Raw genomic sequence first — 24404 nt, forward strand, 5'->3', positions numbered from 1 at the left:
TGTGGCCTATTGGTACAAACCTGCAATATCATTTAATCAGTTTTACTCCCAGATAACATCCCTTCCTCCCAAACCCAGATCCCCTTCTATCCTATTGGTCTCCCTCCTACTTTTTTTTCCTTTTTTTAATATTTATTTTTTAGTTGTAGATGGACATAAAACATTTATTTATTTATTTATTTATTTATTTATTTATATGTGGTGCTGAGGATTGAGCCCAGGGCCTCTCATATGCAAGGTGAGTGCTCTACCACTGAGCCACAACCCCAGCCCCTCCCTTCTACTTTCATGATACCCTTTTATTTTATTTTTTAAATTATGTGTAAATCTCAATCCTCTTTTTTCCCACTAGCTTCCACATATGGCATAAAACATATGGTACTTGTCTTTTTGAATCTGGCTTATTTCGCTTGACATGATCACTTCAGTTCCATCTACTTACTACAAATGACATAATTTTGTTCATCTTTATGGCAGAATAAAGCTCCATTGTGTATGTATACTACATTTTCTTTATCTGTTCATCTGTTGCTGAATACCTAGATTGATTCCATAGCCTGACTGTAGTGAATTATGCTTTGATAAACATGGGTATGAATGTGTCTCTTAAGTATGCTGATTTTAATTCTTTTGGATAAATACCAGAGTGATATAGCTGGATGATACAGTACTTCTATTTTTAGTTTTATGAGACACCTCCATACTGATTTCCATGTGGGCTGTAGTAATTTATATTCCCACCAATGGAGTATAGAGTATAAGAAAGTTCCTTTATCCCAGTGCCCTCTCTAGCACAGATGTGAATGTTAAAATGCTACTGTTCTTGTGAACCTTCTTTCACGGGAGGTGTATTAGTCATATTTCTGTTACCGTAACAAGATACCTGAGACGATAAGAAAGATTTATTTTGGCTTACCGTTTTGGAGGCTTCAGTCCATGACAGATTTGCCCTGTTGCTTTTGTCCTGTGGTAGAGCAGTATATCATGGCAGGAGTGTTGGCAGTGTTTGGCAGCTCATCTCATGATGGCCAAGAACAAAAGAAGGTGCTGGGGATTTTCCAAGGGCATGTCCGCAATGACCTAACTTCCTCCCACTAAACTCTACCTCTTAAAGGTTCTACCACCTTCCAATGCACATGGCTGGGGACCAAGCCTTTAACACATGAGCCATTGAGGGACATTTAAGGAGGGGATGCCCTTATAAACTCATTTCGTTATTTTTGCCTACTTGATGTTTTTCATTATATATTAATAAATTGATATTCTGGTATATTAGAAATGGTGATGCTTTCAGGTATCTTACTGAACATTATAAATGCTACAGATTTTCTCTTGCATGATTATTGGCCAACTTTTCTTTGTATAAGAAAGCAGAAAAAATACTCTTAGTTACATGAGCAGGTAGGAAGCCCTTCTCCCATCCTATAGGAGAAAAACAGATGTGAATTTTTTTGACTGTTGCATATTATACATTGAGTTTCATTGTGGCCTATTGGTACAAACCTGCAACATCATTTGATCAATTTTACTCCCAGGTACCTCCCTTCCTCCCAAACCCAGATCCCCCCCTATCCTATTGGTCTCCCTCCTACTTTTTTTCTTTTTTTAATATTTATTTTTTAGTTGTAGATGGACGTAATACCTATATTTTATTTATTTATTTTTATGTGGTGCTGAGGATCAAGCCCAGGGCCTCTCACATGCAAGGTGAGCACTCTACAAATAACTTATTTGTTATATAAGTTAATAAACTAACTTTTATCTTCTACCTGTGACATGTATGTATAGGTAGAATGTTGCTCATAAGGCTGAGTTAGATAACTCTTAAAAAATTTGTGGGGTCCTTTAAAATCAGATTAATTGTATAAATTAATGTGGTTTGTTAATAAATTTAGCTATCAGATATGAGTTTCCCATGAAATGAGAAACATTTAAAATATTTAAAATTCAGTCTGTTCTGTCACCTAACACTTCATTCAGAATTCCTACCAATATGGTTTGCACAGGAAATGTAAACTAATTTTTCATTTTGGCCTAAGCAAAAAAAAGTAAAAAATAAACAACAGTCAGGTATAATTATGCCACATTCAAATGTAAAGGATTATTTTATTGTCTCTGTTCACATCATGTAGATAACATATTTGTGAGGTTCAGGTTTTCCCAAGTTCTTCCACTCATTCTGAGGCCGTGGCCAATCAACCTAACATTGCTGAGCCTTTTCATCTGTAGGTTAGATTAGGAAATGCTTGTCCAGCACTCACACATAGTCCACAGCCAGCAGAAAGCAACAGCTTCTAGCTGCCATTCACATGGTCCAGAGAGAGAGGGGAACTAAGAAACTCAGTCCCCAGGAAGAGTTTGGAAGGTATCAGAACCTAGAATTCTATACATCTGGATAGGTCTTTGGTTTCATTTCTGTTATTTTAGTTTGGGAAAGAAGAAGGGGAGGGAGTAAATGTTATCATCCTTTTCCTGGTTCTTTCTTTCACTTAAAAGCCTTTTAAGATTTGTACTGACATCAAAGGACAAAGAATTATGCCTGCAGAATAGATGTTAACTTATCAAATAGTTGGCATGGATTTCTTGAGGAAGATTGCAATTAAATTGTTATAAGACACCATTATTTTATTTTATTTTAAACAGATTTTTTTAAATTTAGTTGTAGATGAACACACAGTATCTTTATTTATTTGTATGTGGTGCTAAGGATCGAACCTAGTGCCTCAAACATGCAAGGCAAGTGCTTTACCACTGAGCTACAACCCCAGCCCACGACATCATTATTTTAAATGTTAGAGTAATCTATACTACTTTTTTATAAGACTGGTTTTTTTTTTGAGAGAAAGAGAAAAATTTTTTTTAATATTTATTTTTTAGTTTCGGTGGGCACAACATCTTTATTTTTATGTGGTGCTGAGGATCGAACCCAGTGCCCCGCACATGCCAGGCGAGTGCACTACCACTTCAACCACATCCCCAGCCCCTGTTTTGTTTTGTTTTTTAAAGATTTTTTTAAAGTATTTATTTTTTAGTTGTAGTTGGACTAATTAATTTATTTTTATTTGGTGCTGAGGATTGAACCCAGGGCCTTGCTCATGCTAGGCAAGCACTCTACAGTTGAGCCACATCCCCAGCCCTATAAGACTGTTTTTATTCATCTCATTTAGGAAATGTTATTTGCTTGAGATGTTATAAATGGACATATTTTCATCTACTAATGTTCTTGCTACTAGGTTTTGATTCCTTAAAACATTTTCTGTTCTGGCTAGATGATTTGAAATAGGGAACTTAGAAGGCGGAATATTTTAGGTAAAGGTCCTCAGATCACATGGATAAGTATCGTAACCCAAGTTTTTCTTCATCGTATGTGAGATCAATGCAAGGTAGATAGAATATCCAATCATTGACCTAAAAAAACAAAATATAGAAAGGCTACTCTGTGTCAGGCACTGTGTTAGATTCTGGGGAAATAAGCAATAATATTTTGTCATTTCTCTGGGAGGTTCTCAGCTAAGGTGAGGGGTGAAAATTGGTGGGGAGAGGTCTCAAAATAGATTAATTTAAAGACAGAAAGACAAGGCCTGTAATCCCAACAATCAAAGGCCATGGCAGGAGGATCTTATGTTCAAGGTGCATACTGGGCAACTTAAACCCTCAGCAATTTAGCAAGAGCCTGGAGATGTAGCTGAATTTTGGTAAAGTGCCCATGGGTTCCATTCCCACTATCAAAAAAAAAAAAAGGAAAAGGAAAAGAAAACTACCTGTTATATGAACAAAAGGCAGTGGAACATTGAATAGAACAATTAACTGCCTGAAAGAGTTGGGGGAAAATGTGCCTCAAAGGAGGTGTTATTTGAACTAAATAGGTGTTTTTCAGGTTAAAAAAAAAAGTGGATGAGATGCATTCCAGACTTCTTATTTTTATGATAGTTTGTGCATAGTTTAATAAAAGCTACCATGCTCGGAACTGGTGACTAGAATATGTACGTCATGCTATTTTGGAGTACTTTTGAACTTCTAATCTTAATGTGATGAATCTGATAAAAGGTTTGCAGTAACATAGCTAAAACATCACTTTTTCACCTTACACATAATTCAGTTTACTGATTTTTCTAGAACATATGCTAATTTTATGTCTAATTTAGAAATTGACATATGAATGTATTGGATGTAACACTGATAGTCACAATAAATGATAAAATTAAGGATTCATCAAGTTTACTTCTCATGTTAGGAAGAAATCCAAATGAAAAAGGAAATAATGTACAAGTTATGACAGATAATTAAATCATGAGTAGTTATTAGATATTTCTCATAAAAATTCTGAATTTTATTTTAAATATTTTTGGTTACCTTAGCAACTGTGTTAGTTTTCTGTTGCTACTGTAACAAATTACCACAAACTTGGTGGTGTAAAACAACACAGAATTATTATCTTACAGTTATCTTGATCAAGTCTGACATGGGTATCACTGGGCTAAAATCAAGCTACCAATAATACTTCATTCTGTCCTGGAGGATCTCAAGGAAAATCAGCTTCCTGGATTTTTCTGTCTTCTACAGGTTAGCCCTTTTACTCCCTTACCAGTGGGGATGGGTGGAGTCCTCACATGATATTGCACTGTTCTTTTCTGCCTCCCGGCTTCCATTTGTAAGGACCCTGGTGGTTGCAGTGATCCTCTGAGATAAACTAGACTAATCTATGTATCTGAGTCAGTTGATTAGCAATCTGAATTCCTTCTGCAAACTTCATTTCCCCTTTGCTATGTGATATAACATGTTTATAGGTTCCAGGAATTCAGACATGGGCATCCTTGGGTAGGCATGCTTCTGTCTACTACCATAATAATAGACTGCCTTGAAAAAAATCAGAAACAGTATGCCCAAAACAATATGGAAACACCTCAAGACTACTTATCTATAGGTGAGTTTATAGATAAGTACACTTCAACATATGTATTCCTCCTGCATGTGTGTGTAAAGTTTTATCAAAAAATGGTGTCACACATCCTCTATCCAATCCCTTAGTTGGTGAACTTATTTGGTCAGCTAAACAGTAATTCCCAAATTTACGCCACAGCTCTGACCTCTGCCTGGAACTTAAGACCGATAAATGCTGCTGCTCACTCCATATCTCACTTGGATATCTAGTAGGTCTGTTTTGTTTTTGATTAAATTTATTTTTAATGAATACATTAAAATTGTACATATTAGTAGGGGACCATGTGATGTTCTGATGCAGGTATACATGGTGTAATGTTTAATAATGGGCCTCTTAAATTTAATGTGTTGGAAACTAAACTCCTGTTTGCACTTTAAACCTTACTTCTGACAGTATTCCCTAGCTCACTGAAGGACAACTTTGTCTTTCTTTTTTTTTTTAATTTATTTTTATTATTTATTTTGGTACCAGGGATTGAACCCAGGGTCACTTAACCATTGAGCCACATCCCCAGATCTTTTTTGTATTTTTTTTTAATTATTATTTAGAGATAAGGTCTTGCTAAGTTGCTTAGAGCCTTTATTATTATTTAGAGATAAGGTCTTGCTAAGTTGCTTAGAGCCTCGATGAATTGCTGAGGCTGACTTTGAACTAAGATTTTCCTGCCTCATCCTCCTGAGCCTAGGGATTACAGGCATGCGCCACCACACTCAACCCCATCTTTCTGTCTTTCTATGGCTCAAGTAAGAACCTCTGCCTTGTCTTTGACTGTTCCGGTTCCTACCCACATTAGCAGTTCTTTCAGAATTCATCTGGAATCTGTCTTAACACTACCTCAACCTGGTCCAGGCCATTCCTCTCATCTACCTTCTAGTGCAATTCTCCAGGTGGTCTTCCTGTTTCTGGTCTTGTGCCCCATTCCCCTATTCACTTAGGAAAGTGGGAAACTGATATCTATTTCCCTTTTAGCCAAAGGATTTCTCTTTTGTTCTATCATAATTTATTAAGAAGACATTCCATAGAGAGTCAAAGGTATGGATTTGAGTCCTGGCCCTGTCTCTGATTGTGACTATAGTTGTTTAACTCATACTTGGTTTCCCTTTCTGTTAAACGAGATTAATAACTGTCACACTGTCCTTATGGGATTGGTGTATAAGGTGAAATAAAGTATTTGAAAGTGGTTTATAAGCTCTAAAGTTGCAGGTAAGTGGGTAATAAAATAAATTCTGATCAGATCAGCAACAGTTTTTTTCCCCCCCTTAGCAAGTGAAGAGAGCCAGGCTTCATGTCAAGCTTTGAGGATTCTAACGGGGACATGAAGGTGGATTGAATTGAATGTGGCTTATCTTGTACAATACTTACTACCTTGCTGAAGTCCAGGTCCTCATCATCTCCTTTGCTCCTGTGCTAGGGGTCCTTGCTAGGGTTTCTAAACTGGACTCTGTGTTACCAGGGTCTCATCACTCTTGACCTTTCACCACTGTTCCTAGACTTATCTCCTAAAAGAGCAAAGTCAGTGGTGTCACCTCCATAAAGGTCTCTGTTGTTTGTCCTCTGCCAAGATCCAAAAGCTAGCTTCTTGGCCCCTAAAGTTTACATATTGATCCAGACATATCTCCCATCACTAGTTCCTTAAACTGGTATCTTCTGTCATCACTGAATTTTTCAGTCTTCTCTAATATGGCAGGGAAGAGGCCAAGTCCTCATACTAGAAAGCGGTCTTCATCCTTCATCAGCTCTTTTATTCTTTCAGATCCATCCCTGATATATTACAATCTGGAAAGTAGTATGTGCTTGGAAAGTAGGGGTTGAATAAAAATCCAGTTCTTGCATGTGAGTGTCCAGGCTACTGGTGTTGCTGGTGGTGAGGATGTGAATTGAGCTGAAAGATGTTGTTTAATGACACCTTCCACAATAGATCCCCTGTTAGATACTTTAAGTGTCTTTTTGTGTGTTTGTATGAAGGCTACTCGTCGATAGATGTTTTAAAAACTTTTTTTTTAGAAATAATTTTATACATTTTAAATAAATTATTCTTTTAAAAATAAATTTGTATAAATAAATGTTATAATGCCCCCCTCAATTTGAAAAAAAATTGTTGCTTTTGGAAAATTTATGAACATTTATAGTTTCTACAGGTTAAAAAAATCTTAAACTACTTCTTTGTCCTGAATAGCATGTTTATTAACTAAAATTAATTTTATATTCATTGGCTTTGAAGTGCTATTTGGAGAAGTATCTTGGATCAATAAAATAATTAATTTCAATGAGCCATGAGACCCAGAAAAACCAAAATTTCCAAATAATTATGAACCCAAATTTCATAGGACATATGTACCTATAAATCTTAGTTTGAGCCAGATGTGGTGGCGCACATCTGTAATCCCAGCTGCTCTGGAGGCTGAGACAGGAAGATCGTGAGTTCAAAGCCAGTCTCCGCAACAGCGAGGCACTAAGCAACTCACTGAGACCTTGTCTCTAAATAAGATACAAAATAGGGCTGGGGGTGCTGGGGGCTATAGCTCAGGTGGTAGAGTGCTTGTCTTGCATGCACAAGCCCCTGGGTTCTATTCCCAGCACCAAAAAAAATAATAATAATAATAATAGGACTGGGGATGTGGCTCAGTGATTGAGTGCCCCTGAGTTCAATCCCTGGTCCCCCCGCCCCAAAATCTTAGTATGTCACTGGAAGTTTAGGTCTGTGACCTAATTATTACTATTGTTTTACAAATTCATATACTAACAATAAAAACTAATGTTAATTGAGCTCCTACTCTGTGCTAGGCACTGCTCCAGGCTTTTTACATGAAATAAGTCATTTTGTTCTCTTAACCACTATGCTCTCTTAACTCCAGAACATTGAAGTTCGGAGTGGTTAAGTAACTAGCCCTAGGTCATGATAGCATAAGTAGCAGCAACTGAATGGCCATGGCTCATATCCCCTACCCTGTCCTGATTCAGTGTACTATTGCCAGCTTTCATTGCCTAATGTAATATAAAACTATGTTGAGAATATCAGTCAATCTAAGGCTCCTCATCCAATTCCTGAGCGGTTCGAACTTCAGTGTGCTTAGCTACAGAGCTTCTGAGTATTGGGGCTGGGAATGTGCATTTTTAGAAAGTACCTGGTTGTTCTGACCATACTTTAAGATGCACTCATTTGTTACTACACAAACCCACACAGTTCACTCACATTAAGGCTTATTGTTGTTGATTTTGTGCTTAAGCCAGGTTATTCGGGGTGAGTCTATTGAGGATACACATGGGTCTAAACTTGTGCCTCTGGTGCCACACCACTAATCACATTTCTTTTGTAGAGAATGAATAAAAGGCTAGCTTCAGAGGCATTCTTTTTAAAGAATCTTTTGTATGAGCTTCAGAATTGGGTATGTTGACCTGAGGAAAGTGTGAAGACGAATGTGAGAAAAAGTGTGACAGAAAATGTCTGCCCTAATGAGGTTTGGTATATTTGTTTTTTGTTTAAAAGGACATTTTAATGTAAATTCCACCTCACAATAGAGTAATAGTTTCATGATTTGGATTACTCGAAATAGTAACTGTGACCAAGGGGGAAGTCTTCTCTCTTAAATTTAGTAAGAAAACTCAACCATGTATACAGCTAAGAGTGCTAATTTTGTGTGTTTTAGAATGTGGGAAAAGCACTCTACTTTCACTTTTACTACCTCCATATCTTAGTTGTCTGTATAAACTGGCAAAATATGTTTCTCTTTCTTCTAGGGAGGTCACAAATCAATTGAGTCAAAAAGCATCCGGGGTTTTCTTCAGTTACAAACAAAATGAATCTTCCCGCGCTCCTACTGCATCCTCACCAGCATTTCCTAAAAGGCCTGTTAAGGACACCTTTCCCTGGTTACCACTTCACCTTTCACTCAAGTGCTCATCTCCTGTCAGGAATCCCGTGTGCTCAGCCATTTAAGTCGCTCGGACTCCATTGTACAAAGTGGATGCTGTTGTCAAATGGCTTAAGGAGGAAATTATGTGTACAAGCAACCTTAAAGGACCACATGGAAGGACTTTCTGATAAAGAACAAAGATTTGTGGATAAACTTTATACTGGCTTAATCCAAGGGCAAAGGGCCTGCTTAGCAGAGGCCATAACTCTTGTAGAATCGACTCACAGCAGGAAAAAGGAGTTAGCCCAGGTGCTTCTTCAAAAAGTATTAATCTACCACCGAGAACAAGAACAATTAAATAGAGGAAAACCACTAGCATTTAGAGTGGGTCAGTCTTTTATTTTTTGTTCAGTAAATATTTTCTAAATTCCTTTAAAATGTTTGTAATCGAATGAGATTATTCTTTTTCCCGTTGGATGACTTTTAAATGCCTTGTTTTCTTTTGCAAGTATTAATCTTGATATATTGAAATTTTGCCATGATCCTTTAAACCAAGGGTCTGTATTTTGATATAATAATATAGGATTTCTCTTTGGGTAAGAATTTTTATGTGACATCCAGAAGATAAACATATATAGGAAGAACTAGTAACCATTGTACTCTTTGCTTTCAGTAGTCCTTCTTATTTAGTAGTCTAAAGTGGATATTTGTTTTGTGGTGTATCAACTATAATTATCCTCATCACATTTCTGCTTCTATTATTCTATTATTCTTTTTTTAAAAAATATTTATTTTTTAGTTGGACACAATATCATTTTTATTTTATTTATTTATTTTTATGTGGTGCTGAGGTTTGAACCCAGGGCCTCATACATGCTAGGCGAGCGCTCTACCACTGAGCCACAGCCCCAGCCCTCTATTACTATTATTTTTTTAATATTTATTTCTTTTAGTTGTACACAATGCCTTTATTTTTATTTATTTATTTTTATGTGCTGAGAATCGAACCCAGGGCCTTGCACACACCAGGCAAGCGCTCTACCCCTGAGCCACAATACCAGCCCCCCTCTATTATTCTTTGTTAGTCTTTCTACAGGTAAGTTCCACTGCGTCCAATACTTTCTGTTGAGTTTCCCCCGAAACTCACCATCCAGCCATCTCAATATTAAAATGTACTTTAAAGGAGAAACCATATTCATTTGCCTTCTACATTTAAATAATCCTTTGATTATTTTGGGCAATTTAACTTAGTTCTGTAATTGTGAGTCAGCTTCTTATATTTTGGAAATTTAGATATATTTGACTAGCAGGAATTAAGTAAGGCAGTTTGAGTAGAGAGTGTCCCTTGATAGGGAACTCAGTGATTTGAACCAACCTTTCTGCAAAAAACCACTTGAAGTGGTGGCTAAAATGTAGAGGATTTGGGAAGAATTAGTAAATACATGTAAAAGTTGACATTACAATAGACGTTTATATCATAGTTTATTGGCAATATAGGGACTCAAACTTAGTTTTTATATTAATAGGATATCAAAAAAGATAATTGCAAAAATAGCTCACCAACCAGGATTTGAACCAGCCCACATATTTTACATGGTTATTTCTTCTGCCCTCATCGAGGGACTCTCATTGGGAGAGTACTCCATTGAGTGTTACTAATCTTTTTGTTGTAGACAGGAAAAATAGCAAATTCACCAAGAGAAACTCTAGTTATGATGAAGTACACCTTACTATGTTTTAAAGAATCCTTGCAGAGAAAATGGTTCAGAAATATCTGGAATTAACTTAGCAATTCATATACAACTTTGAAGTGATAGCAATTCATACATAACTTTGAAGTGGTATTCTGATTCTTCCATCCTAATCTTTTTAGGCCAGATAAATGCCTGTCTTTGTTGTAGTCATTTTATCATCATCACAAATAAAAGCAGCAGGTATTTATTCAGCATCTGTAAAGGTTTTGAAGATAGGAAGCTGCCCTGAGAATTGTATTAAGAAGCAAAGCATGTCATACACTATGCATAGTTTTGAATACAGTTAAACACCTGGGTTGTATATACTAATTAGACAAAACATGTTTGTCTTGTGTGCCACACACTGTTTCAAACATATTGCAAATGTTAACTGATCTGCTTCTTAAAACAGCCTGAAGAGATAGGTACTATCACACTATCTATTTTATTATTGAAGCACACATAGAGGGAAAGTAACTTGGAGAGCACTGATCTCTGCATCTCCTAAGAGGCACAACTAGATTGAGAACCTGCTGATTGGCTCTGGGGGTTGCCTTCTTATCCACCATGCTTGACTAGCTCTTGGAGGAGGGAGCTTTTCTCTCTTTCTTAACACAAATTATTTTTTTCAGGACTCTGTTTATGATATTCTTTGAGTTACAAGTGAGATGAAGAATTATCCTTTGTGAATAGAAAATTACTTTCTCAATCACTAGAAATTTCTAGAGTAATGAGTTGTTTTTCCAATGGGCAGAGAAAATAGACAGAATTGGGGCAGGTGGAATAATTGCCAGTCATGATGAGACCTGGGCAGATATAGAAATTCAGCACATTAAAATATAGGCACTGAAGTGTGTCTCAAAAAATCTACATTGTAGTAAAAAGGCAAGCATGTTTTGTATTTTTAAAAAGTGAATATATAAACACATGGAACTGAGAAGTATTCCTATATACCCTCATTATTTGGGGATTAGATAAAAAGATAGATTTTTATTTTCTGCTTTAGGACATATTTAAATATATAATAATGATAGTTTTAATAATATAAGATAGTCTAATGTTTTATTCAGTAAACTGAACATGGTGCTGATTTCATTTATCTAGTAAATTAGAAGATCTTTTTTCACTATAGGATTGTCTGGACCCCCTGGTGCTGGAAAATCAACATTTATAGAATATTTTGGAAAAATGCTTACTGAGCGAGGGCACAGATTATCAGTGCTAGCTGTGGACCCTTCTTCCTGCACTAGTGGTGGTGAGTATAGCTAGTTTTGGGGGGGTTGTAGAGCTTTTTTGTTTTTTTTCCCATGATCCAGTGACCTGTACCTGTAGCTGAGTTTGGTCTCACTGAGGGAAGGGGCCTCTGCAGAGTGGGTAGAAGCTGAGGGAAGTGGTTGGGGAGCAGTGGACTGCGCAGAGAAGGTCAGCTTGTGGGTAGCACAGTGGCACTTAGAGAACCAGCATTTACAGGTGCCAGAAGTTGAAGATGATCAAAAACAAATTTTAGCCCTTGGCAATCATGCCTAAGGCTAGACCCTTATCTTCTGTTGTTTATGCAGACTGCATCAGTGGCTATGTAGAAAATGGTTCTTACCCATCTGTTATTTTCCTATTGTTGTAACTTATCTTAAGCTTAAAAAAAAGAAAAAGAAATTTACTGCTGTTTATGACTTGTCACCTGTTTATATGTCTAGTTAAACAGAAAGCTCTTAGAGGGATCATGTAATATATTGCTGTTCCCCCTATAGCACTTAGTATTGTATCTTGTGCACGATACAGGGTTCAGCAATTACTTACTGATTTAAGGTCATACAATCATTCACAGTTTAATTTGCAGATCATCAGAGATAAAATGAATATAAACTTAGTTCTCAAAGGATCAGTTAAAGAAAACATAAAGCATGCCATGTAAATACTCAGGAAAGGTCTTTCTTTCCTTACCCCTATTTATGATTTAAGCTTCTCAACTGCAGTTATTCACTTAAGCAGTATTTGAATGCCTACTACAGGCAAGGAATTGTGTAAAGAAAGTACTGTGCAGTGTAATGGTGAATAAGATACCGTGCTCTTGGCCTTGTGAAGCTGTGATTCTTAGGAGGTTTCTGAACAGATGAATCAACACAAGTGTGTGTTGTGAAAGAATGAATATAGGGGGCTTTTTGGAAGTGTTTGGTGTGTATATTGTGGTGTTCTGCAGATGGAATATTATTTCAATTGCCATAGTCATTAGAGAGGTGGGCAACAATCCCTGTTAGCACTCATTGAGACATCTAGCTCAGAAGTCTTTGATTCACTATAATTAAAGAGGTTAATTGTAGCTAGTTGTAGTGTCACACACCTGTAATCCCAGCAGCTCAGGAGGCTGAGGCAGGAGGTTTACAAGTTCAAAGCCAGCCTCAGCAAGGTGAGGCACTAAGCAACTCAGTCTGTATATAAAATACAAAATAGGGCTGAGGATGTGGCTCAGTGATCATTGGTCAAGTGCCCCTGAGTACAGTCCTTAGTACCAAAATAAATAAATAAATAATGTAGATAAAATTTATACTTAGAAAGTTAAGATTAAATCTGTGTCAGTGCATTGCCTAATTTATTTATATTTAAACTTTGTTGAAGGTAAGTACCTTGATGATTTTTAATAAGTGTTCCTCATTTTCATATAGGTATGAAGTCCTTTTCCCCTCCACCTTCTTAATATCCTAGACTATTTGCAATTGAAAGAGGAAATAATAGCTTGAGATTGCAATTGATAGCAAAAATATTATAAAGTAGTCTGTGCTGAAGTTGTCTGGATGTGTGTGGGAGGCCATCCTCGCACATGATTTGAGTTACCTCCCTGGCTGGTGAGAGGTGTTTAGGCACAGCTGTGTTAGAGCTTTCCCCACCTTTCTCCAAGTCCAAGGGCTTGTCCGTGCAGAGGTGTGTCTGACCACTACCCTGAAGACCCAATCGTCGCTCCTGACCTTGGGATGCTGCCCCCCTTCATCTTCATTGGATGGGATTTTCCCCAGAATTTTTTGTTCCCCAATAAAAGTCCACTCCCTGGCGTGTTCTATCTTGCTAGCCTCTTCAGTAAACCTCGATACCACAATAGGTGGCTTGAGGCTGGAGCTAGGAGGAGCCGTCCAAGAGCTGGTTAAAGGTAATTAGAGTCTTGTCTCTTTAATTTAAAACTCCCTAGCGGTTTCTCACGACTCAAACCTTCTTTCATGAAGCCAGCGCGGGTCACGGGCTAAATGTATGATTCTTCACCTTTCTCAAACCAAAAAGGAGAGCCCCTTTCTCATATTAAAAAAAAAAAAAAAAAAAAAAATAGACTTTGAAAGAAAAAAAATATGAAGATACACAGGACACTAGAACTGTAAATTCCTACCTTATTATGACAACACATACATTTGAAAAATAGCACTGAAGTTTGAGAAGCATTCAATTTTTGGTCTGTAGTTAGTCTTGGTGCTTTAAACTCACAGACCCCCTGTGATACCTTTGAGACCTCCCTGGGGGTTTACAACTAACAGTTTTGGATTCACTGCAAAAGACAATTACATGGGAGAATAATTTCATAATGTTTAGTTCAGTGTGATAGGATCTATAGGATAATAATTTAAACTTTGGCAGATTGTTGACTTCCACAGGGATGATTTCATGCAGAAAATTACTTTAGGAAGAAGTTTTATGTGAAGTAAATAAAGTAGTTGAGGCACATGGTAGCTGTATGCTCTAGAATTCAAACTTATGAGAAGACTCTAAATTGTAGTCATAAGAGAAAAGAGCATATCTTTAATCTTCTTAATCTTTAGTATCAACTTATGTGGAAAAAAATAGCCCTTAGGCAGATTGAAAATAAATATTCAGGTTAAAACAGCACCACACCTTCACATGTTATGTAGCTAAAGCAAAGTAGGGAAAGGTAATAGTAGTTCCAGAGCTTTTATTTTTCTAGAATTTACAGGTATTGATGTTGCCAAAATACTGCAAGAAACTAAAAAACTTTAACTAGTTCCATTCCACAAGTTTTAAATTGAGTGCCGACTATTAACACATTGTTTAGCATTCAGTGTTAAATATCTATAAGACAAGGTTCATAAGCAGGGAATTTTTGCTAAAGCATAATTTCTCAACCTTGGTACTAGTGTCATTTGAGGCCAGGCAGTTCTTTGTTGTAGGTGACTGCCCTTTAAACTGAAGGATGCTTATCAACATCCCTGCCCTTTATCCAGTAGATGCCAGTAGCATCCCACCCACACTGTGACAAGTGAATATTTCTCTAGACATTGCCAAATGTGTTGGGCAGGGGAGATAAAATTACTCCTGGTGAGACTCACCATTTGGAAGAGATAAGACATACAGATATGAAATCCAAAATATTTTGTGTGAATACTTTTCCATCCATTCATTTGACTTACTTTGCATTCAGTCTGGGCTTCAAAATTTCTAACTGGTAAAGAATTAAAACAACACACATAGGATGAAGGGCAGCATAAAGATTTATTTGCGTAGTATTTACATAGAGAAAATGCCATTCACACAAATAGAAGAATGAGGAGTGGTGGTGCTCCAGGTAATGATGGGAAGGGGAGGGACAGTGAAGTTCTCTGGTGCTCTCCAGGATGCTGGCAGGTTGCAGAGCAGCTGTTGTACTGAGAAATTCACAAGAGGTAGACTTGGGGTGAAAAAGTTCTAGAAAAGCCCAGACCCTGGGCATGACACTTTGTAAGTTAGCACTGAGAAAAAAAAGAGATGTCTGTGGCATGAGAGCACAGGCAAAGGAGGGGAGGAAGATGTTAAGAAGGCAATAAAGAAACCACCCAGCTGGATCAGAGGGAAGTTTGAGACTGGTAGGAGCCAAATTTGGACAGGTAAGGTACGGCTGGGTTCTGAGGGCCTTCAGTGCTAGGCCAAAGGATCTGGCTTGGGGCAGTGGGAAGCCCTTTTAGGTTTTAAAGGGATTGGAATGTTTAAAAAAAATGAATCCTGCATGATTATACATAGCAAGTTAGAGGAAAGCTCAATAATATGAAATATATCTTAAGATATGACACATCTCCTGGGAACTGGCTGATTGATAATTGGACCTTAGAACTGTTCCATGATTATAAAATGTAATTATGTGTTTTAGGATCGCTCTTAGGGGATAAAACCCGAATGACGGAGTTATCAAGAGATATGAATGCATACATCAGGCCATCTCCTACCAGAGGGACTTTAGGAGGTGTGACAAGAACCACAAATGAAGCTATCCTGTTGTGTGAAGGAGGGGGGTATGACATCATTCTTATTGAAACTGTAGGTGAGTGTGATATGCTTTCAGAAAGATAATATACTCTTATAACCAATGCCATATAAAGATGAATAACAACTAATTATATTTTGTTCATTCAGCAGATACTTACTAAAGCTGTAATTAAGTACAAGATATTACCCCAGACTCTATAGGAAATAGGAGTACATAGGCTACACTTCCTAACCTCAAAGAGCTTGCCATTTGGAGGGTGACAGTGAGCCACTGCTAATCACTGTTACCTGAGACAGCATGTCACGTGTGCCAGAGAAGAGCTGTAGACTTAGGATGAGCTGTGCAAGCAAAGCCCCACGCCTGTTTTGTGTAAGCGCATTTCATCTGTCTGTATTATTAAGAAAAGTAATGCAGTTAGCTATTTTTTGATTTGAGGGTTGTTTTATTTAATTTTATATCTGTAGCACAAAATTATGTGCAGTGAAGACACTGAAATGACAATTAGTCGTGTTCTGGTGGAGAGACCATCTATTATATTACTGCATGCTCAATGTTTGTGATGCAACCTAACTCACTCAGATTTAGGGAACTCGGTGAAGACTTCCTAAAGGAGGTGACAGCTGGACTCAGTTTTGAAGAAAGAATAGGAGTGAAACAAAATGTGTGTGAAGGGCCTTTGCAGACACTGAGGAGGGAGAAAGCTTGACTCATTCAGAGAAGCGCAGTTCACTTAGAGTACTGACAGCACAGAGTGTGAAGGGGTGTGTGGGGTTTAGTGCTGGAGCCAGGGCTGACTGTCTGGGCTTTATGTGCCATGTCAAGGAGGTTAGAGTTTGCCCTGAAAGAAGTGGGAAGCCATGCAGGGTGAGCAGGACGGGGAGAAACCCACATGTGCATTTTGGAAACATTGCTGGCAGCGGAGTGTGGAATGATTAGAAGGGCAAAGGTAGGATGCAGTGAGGAGGCTCTTGTACTCATCAGAGAAAGAGATGGCAGGGCTCTGAACCAAACAGGGGAATGGGAATGGAGAAGAGGAGAGGGATTAAAAAGGCTTTAGTGTACATCGGCAGGGCTTTATCCATGATTAGGTATAAGAGATGAGGAAGGAAGAGAAATGAAGATAATCAAGAATGCTGTGAAAAGAGGGATTTGGAGAGGGGAAAATGAGAAGTTCAGTTGTGAGTATATTAAGTATAAGATGCTTATTAGGTGTACAAGTGATTGTTTGTGTCCTGAGAAAGGACTGAGTAAGAAAGACGGATTTAGCAGTTAGCAGCATAGTTCAGAGTTTCATATTTCAGGCTGTAAACTGGGGAAAATATGGGGCAAAAATGGAAGATAACCATATTAGTTTTCTGACGCTGCCATGACAAAATACTGTAGACTGGGTGGCTTAAACAACCAGAATTTATTTCCTTACTGTTTTGGAGGCTGAAAGTCCAGGACCCAGGTGCTGTCAGGATTCATTTTTTCTGCAACTTCTTTTGGTTTGCAGATGGCTGCCTTCTTGCTGTGTCCTCCCATGAGCATTTCTCTTACCCTGATGTTTCTTCCTCTTCTTATGAGACAGTAGTCCTGTTGGATTAGGGGTTCCATCCTTATGACCTCATTTACTTTCTTTGCAGGCCCAGTCTTCAAATACAGTCACCTCGAGGGTTGGGGCTTCCACATGAGAACGAGAAGGGTAGAGGCAGACATAATTCAGTCCCTAGCAGTAGCCAGGACTGGGCTTAAGGAGCTCCACCAGTTGAGATTAGGTGGAAGAAGAGCTGCCTTAGAAGGAGAAGGTAGTATAAAAACCAAGCATGTTACCTAAAAGTTGTATTTAACTTCTTGTCTCAGAGACTTTAAATAAGAGAGTATTTTCTTGTAAACAAAAGAATTCTGGGGACAGGCAGTCCAGAATAGGTGCTTATTCAGTGATAGCAAGCCCAGGCTGCTTCAGTCTGTCTGTCCTCCCTTCACTTCATCTTCATGCTCAAGGTTGCTCATGGTTAAAAGATGTCTGAGGAAGCTCTGACTATTACATCTATGTTCCAGATAAAAGAAAGGGAAAGGAGGAGTAAGGGGTCAGGGAAGAGTAGGCAGAAGAGGTGCACCTCCTAGGTGGGATTGCCTTCTTTAATGAACGTCCTGGAAACCCTATCTCATGACTTTTGCTTTCTCTCAGCCCCATTCCCGTGAAAGGGGACCTCACGAATGTGGCCTTTCACCTGATACACTGATGTTCCCAGTAACACTGGGGTGAGGAAACAGGGAAGAATAGGTATCAAATAGGCAACCAGAAAGGAGGGAATTTCCAGAGGAGTTTTAGTGGCCCAGGAGATGTGGAAGCCATATTTCAGTGGGTTGAGATTAATGTGAAGTTGAGCCAGTGGGCATGAATTGCTTTTTTCCCAGAAACTTGACTACAAAGAGAAAGTAAGAACTTTGGTGAGAAGTGGAACAATTTATGTGGTTTTGCTTGGTTCCAAGATGAGAAGACCTTGAGTACAGCTCATTTTGTGTGCCAAGGAATTGGAGCCTGTAGACATAGGCAGGGCTCATGGCAAAGAAGAGGCAGGTTCCCTTCAATACTTCTTCCACAGACTGCAGGGCAGGCAGCAGGGCTGTTTGTATCTTATCATCTGTCTGTGGAGGTGGACAGGAGAAGTGGGGAGAGTTCTCCCTTTATTCCTCTGTGAAGTAGGTCCACAGTGATCGGGTGAGGAGACGGTGGGAGATCACTGTTGTCAGAAATGGGAAAGGTGGCTGACACAGGGCCTTGACGGGGAGTGCCTTTACTAGGCAGTGAGGGAAGGTGTGGCAGATGCAGGAGACCATGACGCTGTAGTGGCACCCATCCACAGTGCAGTGACTTCTCAAGCATGCCTATAAAGGAAACAGTACACATATTTGGATTGACCAGTTATTGGAGGTTTTCAGGGTAGAAATAATGAAGGAAAAGATGGAAGCATCGGCAGGCATGGTTTAAGATTAGAGTCACAGTGCTCCAGCTACTCACTGAAGAGAAGCCAAGAAGAGCTTTGAGACTAGGAGAGAGTGGAAGTCCCTTGGATCTCCATTCAGTCAAGGAATAGGTCTAATGGGGAAAAGGGAGAGAGAGCTAGGAAGGCTACCAGTTTTCTTAAGAGTGTAAAATAGTGGCATTTAATAAATTCTTCAGAGGTGGGTATTGTGATTTGAATGTGTCTCCCCAAAAGATCATGTGTCAGAAACTTAATCCCCCAATTTTTATGCTAATAGTATTTAGAGGTGGGGCCCCTCATAATGGTATTCGTGGCTTTTTAAGAAGAGAGACCTGAGCTACCATGCTTGCTCTGTCTAGCCATGTGATGCCTTCCACCATGTTATGATGCAGCAAGGAGGCCTTCACCAGATGTCGAGCAGATGCTGGCTCTGTGCTTTTGGTCTTCTCAGCCTCCAGAACTGTGAGCCAAATAAACTTCAGTCTCAGATATTTTGTTACAGCAACAGAAAATGGACTAAGACAGGTTGTTCAAAGGGGTGAGTGTAAGTGAATAAAGTGGAATGGAAATGATAGTGAGGATGAGAAAATGTAATAACTGTGAATATTTTAGGACATAGTTGTGATTTAAATTCCAGGTGTGGGTCAGTCAGAGTTTGCTGTTGCTGACATGGTTGACATGTTTGTCTTACTACTGCCACCAGCAGGAGGGGATGAATTGCAGGTAATTATTTTGATATTTCCTCTCAAAATACAAAGTATGTATCTCTAAGATGTAGTTGTGTTTTTGTAAATTAAGTTGAAAACAGTGTAAAGAAAGAAACATCGTTCACATTGGCTAAAATATCTGACTCAAAGGCAGATTCTCTCTATATATTTTTCCCAACTTATGGTAATAGAATGTATGGCTTTGAGCTACTCATACAACTTAAATTTTTCTATCTATAACATGGAAGTGACTGGAATATATGGATAGCTCTCACTAAAAGAGACCACTGTTGCATGGGTGTTTGTTACTGATGGTTATTTTTAACTGGGGTACCACCATCACAATTTATATTTCATGCAATGGGTGTCTTACTCTCCTTCTGCAATGCAGTCCTGGCATTAACTACCTGGAGTTAGTGTGAACTTCACAGGTCTTCCACAAGCTTTCCCTCACTCAGACACCAGCTGTAAGCTCCAGGGTTTCCAGGCCACCCATGCCCCTGACCAGCTGGCTACAAATTTGGGGGATCCCACTACCCCTCGGTTTGATATTCATTAGAATAACTTGCATAACTTGGGAAGGCACTATATTATAATTGCAGTTTTATCACAAAGCTGAAATTGATGGAATCATTGGCTATGTAATTTTACTCAGTCTTTCACTTCCCTTCCCCCACAGAGGTTGGGCCAACGTGTTTTGATACAAAGCCCCAACCCTCTAATCCTGCAGTTGGTCATTCTAGTGTGATCAGGCCCCTATCCTGAGTGATCTCACTGCATAAACTTGGGTATGGTCCCAGGCACCCACCATGAGTAACAAATCATTCAAGAAATACTAAGGATTTAGAGGTCCTTACCAGTAAAATATGGACAAAGACAAGACAAGGCATGTTCTTTGTTATATAGAACTTCCTTTTCAATTACATAATTCTAAAAAAAAAAAAAGCAATAGCAGACTATATGCTATGATGTAGAAACATTAACTATTAGAATTTAATAATTAAAAGTAATAAATAAAAGTATTTGAAAGGGGAGTTTTTTAATGTTATGTATTTTTATACCTTTATTTATTTTTATGTGGTGCTGAGGATTCAATCCAGAGCCTTACACATGGTAGGCAAGTGCTCTACCACTGAGCTACAACCACAGCCCCTGAAAAGGAATTTTAATCTTAAATGGAAAGATATATTTCCCAAATGAGATTGGTCCTTGAATTTTGTCCTTTATTTCTGGTATTTTTATGCAACACAATTTAAGTCAAGAGGTAGGACAGTTTTAGCTATCAGGTTATTTTTTCTTATTTGCAAATTTAAAAAAAATGCTATAGGCATTTAAAAAACTTTTGAAGATGTTGTTTTGAGAAATGTAGATGTTAGTGAAATGTGTGTTTTATTTTTAAGCATTCTTAGGATGGATGATTTTGTATCCTGCTCATGAGAAACAGAATCCATCATGAGACTGAGTGAATTGTCTCCTGCCACTCAATCATGTTGTATCTTTGATCTATTTACTCTAATTCTGAATGTATCCTACTAAACTACTCTGTAAGTTGGGAAGAGATGTTACAGATAACTTCTGTAATCCCATGAACTGGTGGATTTAAGTAATTTTTATCAAGTAATTGTGATTCCTGGCATCCAGGGATTAGAGAAATACAGGAAAAAAGTTAATGAAGCATGTGACTTTCAAAATCACAGTATTAACTGGTTGTCCCATTTTTATAATACTTGTGATTCAATGAACTGTTCTGATAAATCTGATTCTTCTTCCTTTTTTTCACACTAGGGTATCAAAAGGGGTATAATTGAGATGGCAGATCTGGTAGCTATAACTAAATCTGACGGAGACTTGATTGTGCCAGCTCGAAGGATACAAGCAGAGTATGTGAGTGCACTGAAATTGCTCCGCAAGCGCTCAGAAGCTTGGAGACCAAAGGTTAGTTTGCATTTCATTCTACATTTTTCATCCTGAGTGGACTGTGTACATTAGAAGAGAGGACATAAGTCCCAGCTAGACATATAATCAATCTGTGCTTGAATGTGAAGATTACAGTTTTAAAAATATGACAAAGCCGGAGTATGTAGTCATGATTTTAAATATAATCTTTCAACCACTGGATGTCAAAAACTAGAATGGGGGTGATAGATTAGATTGCTTAATGCTTGACTTGAACCACTTGGAAGTGAGAGCAAATCCATCCTGAAAGGAGCCATCCTTTAGATTATGGAACAATTAAGGATTTGATTATCTAAATTGGAATTTGAGTACAAGAGAAGAGGCTTGTGATGTGATACTTCCATTCCCATTATGTTTATTGGAGGCTGTTTTTAATAAGTGAAAAAAAGCAAAGAAAAATTCTGTAGTAAGTAGTGCAATATTATTGATTCTGACAGCTTTATCAGCAGGAGGATGCTATGTTATTAAAGAATAAGCTGTAGTCCTTCTAATAAGGACGATGACTTATCTTACTGTCAGCTCCCGTTTTCCCTGGTCATATTACGTTGAGTCCAGAGCCACCTTGTACGTGCAGGTGCCAAGTGCTTAGCTCTTAGCCTTGCTGAGTCAGGTGGATTTGACACAGACTGGAACTTGGCTTTATTTCCTGAAACTCAGGCCTCAGGGAAACCTCCCTGGTATTGCCTTTCTCATTTGTGACTCTCTTGTCAGTTCTCCAGGATGCCCCATCTATCTGAACAATCCCAAATTAAAATAAATTTCTGGGCTAAAGAATTTGACCTTTAATTAGTGTCTTATTTCTACCATGCCCTTAGTAATCCTAGATTCATTATACTAGTATGTATATCAGAATATTTACTTTGACACAACATTCATTTTTGTCACTTGCCTATTTCCATAAACTGAAATATTAATTGACAAATATCAGAGTCCCAGTGAAAATGTTTTCTGTCATTTTAAGTAAAGCAGTTCTGGTTCTTCCTTTCCAATAGGTGATTCGTATTTCTGCCAGAAGTGGGGAGGGGATCACAGAAATGTGGGATAAAATGAAAGAATTTCGGGACCTGATGCTTGCCAGTGGGGAGCTGACTGCCAAAAGACGGAAGCAGCAGAAAGTTTGGATGTGGAATCTCATTCAGGAAAATGTGTTAGAGCATTTCAGGACCCATCCTACTGTCCAAGAACAGATTCCCCTTCTGGAAAGAAAGGTTCTCAGTGGGGCCTTGTCCCCAGGACTAGCAGCAGACTTGTTGTTGAAAGCTTTCAAAAGCAAAGACTAATGAAATACATCCTATATCATGATGCTACATATTGTTTTATAATGTGTTTTAAAATAAAAAAAATCACTTGTATGTTTATACTGTGATTCTTTTGAAGTGCCTTGGCTTACTTATTTGTAAACTGTGCTTGAAAACTTGAAGGAAGTTAGATGTGGGTGGCAAGATAGAGCAATTAGGCACCCTGTTGTAGGTTACTGATTTCCATTTCTTTCTATTCTTACACCCTGGCATATAGGCCTGTAGGATTCTTTCTTCTTATCAGTCAGGAGCAGAAAAAGCTGAGGAGGAAAGAAAAGGTCATGCATCTTAAAATGGCTTTGATTCTGTATTTTCTGAGTTTCCAGAGAAAATGTAAGCCAGGGTGACCACAGTTTTGAAGTCTTACTTGAGGCCAGAACAATACACAGCAGGTCTCTAAGAGTTGAAAACCATGATTGGCATTTAGTGTTTCATTTCAGAGTATTCTAGAAATTTCTGAAGTGGCTGTGTACATAGTAACAAAACAGCTGAGATGATGTAATGAGTTGAACATGATTTTAAAGTCTACATGTCTGGACTGGCAGACCCCCACCAATGAGGACCAACGGGAACTGGGAATCTCAGTTACAAAAGTGGATAGAGAATGCCCAAGAGCTTGAGCCAAACCAAAGGAACCCAGGTGAGGTCAGAATGTTTCAAGGTGTTTCAGTTTGAAGATTATCAAAAACTTTCGTTGATCTTCCTTGGCCATTTCACTTCCCTCAGCATTTTAGAGATCTACTTTTTTCTTGATGATAAAGAACAAGTTTTGTCCATGGAAAAAGCATGGCACAGTGATTAAGAGCCTGAGTTCTGGAGCTGGACCACGTGAGTTTAAATGAGACCAACTGCTCTCAGGTTGACAAGTAATCTAACATCCCTAGGTTTCAGTTTCCTACATGGTAAAATGAGATTGGGTTACAACTCTGTCAAGTTAGGACTTGATGAGATGCCCCAAGAAAATCATTTAGCTATCATGATGATATATAGGAAATACACAAAGGCTGCTTACTATCATTAAAATTATGAATAACCAACGGGCTAGAGGAAGGTTGCATTCCTACTTGCTCTGTGGCTTGGGATTCAGGCAGGAGGAATACTCTTTCTTTGCAAGGTGGATGGAAGAGAATTTCACTAAAGCTCAATACTGGACAGTCAGAGTATCTTAGAGACTCAGAAATTTGGGCACATTAAACAAAAAAGAAAGACTACATTGCAGTTCAGCTGGTTGTGGCAGTGTCAATAGCATTGCTGGTTCAGCAGAGGGAGGCGGAACATGGAGAAATCAGACAAGATTAGTACAGAAACCTGAGGTAAGAAAAGCAGCCTGCCTTTGGCTGATCCAGAGGCTATACTGAAAAGTGTCCTCTCTTTTGCAACTGGCCACAGAGAACTGAGGTGGAGAACTTGGGGTGGCCATACTACAGCTGCTGCTACAGGAGCCAGGAGATGTGCAACTACACTGTCCTGGAGAGCACCTTCCTTGTAGTCTAGGGTGTACCTAGCAGAACATATACCTAGCAAAACAGGCACAGTGAATATTTTACCCAGGCGAATTCAAGTCAGAAAAGCAAAGGGGAGCCCAACTCACTTCCCCTTTTGAGAAAGGTGGCTCATGTGACCCTCTGAAGCGGGGTCAGGAGTCTGAACAGGTACTTTGAATACACTCAGGGACTAAGCCTGGGAACTCTAAAAAGGCTGTGTTCATGGGC

General features: G+C 38.5%; 1 protein-coding gene across 2 annotated transcripts; it reads left to right on the plus strand.

Moving 5' to 3' along the window:
* Positions 1–1690: 1690 nt before the first annotated feature.
* Positions 1691–22760, plus strand: Mmaa (metabolism of cobalamin associated A). Of its 2 annotated transcripts, XM_048813469.1 has the most exons (8): positions 1692–1707; positions 4443–4563; positions 8681–9184; positions 11662–11784; positions 15646–15816; positions 19369–19454; positions 21224–21373; positions 22387–22760. In XM_048813469.1, exons 3-8 carry the CDS (start codon positions 8740–8742, stop codon positions 22672–22674), a joined length of 1263 nt encoding a protein of 420 aa, XP_048669426.1. In that variant the 5' UTR covers positions 1692–1707; positions 4443–4563; positions 8681–8739; the 3' UTR covers positions 22675–22760. The 2 variants fall into 2 exon arrangements, with proteins under 2 accessions (XP_048669427.1, XP_048669426.1); XM_048813470.1 differs by lacking the exon at positions 11662–11784 and having other exon boundaries at positions 1691–1707.
* Positions 22761–24404: the final 1644 nt, after the last annotated feature.

This window comes from Marmota marmota, unplaced genomic scaffold (genome assembly GCF_001458135.2).
Source record: "Marmota marmota marmota unplaced genomic scaffold, marMar, whole genome shotgun sequence".
NCBI lineage: Eukaryota > Metazoa > Chordata > Mammalia > Rodentia > Sciuridae > Marmota > Marmota marmota.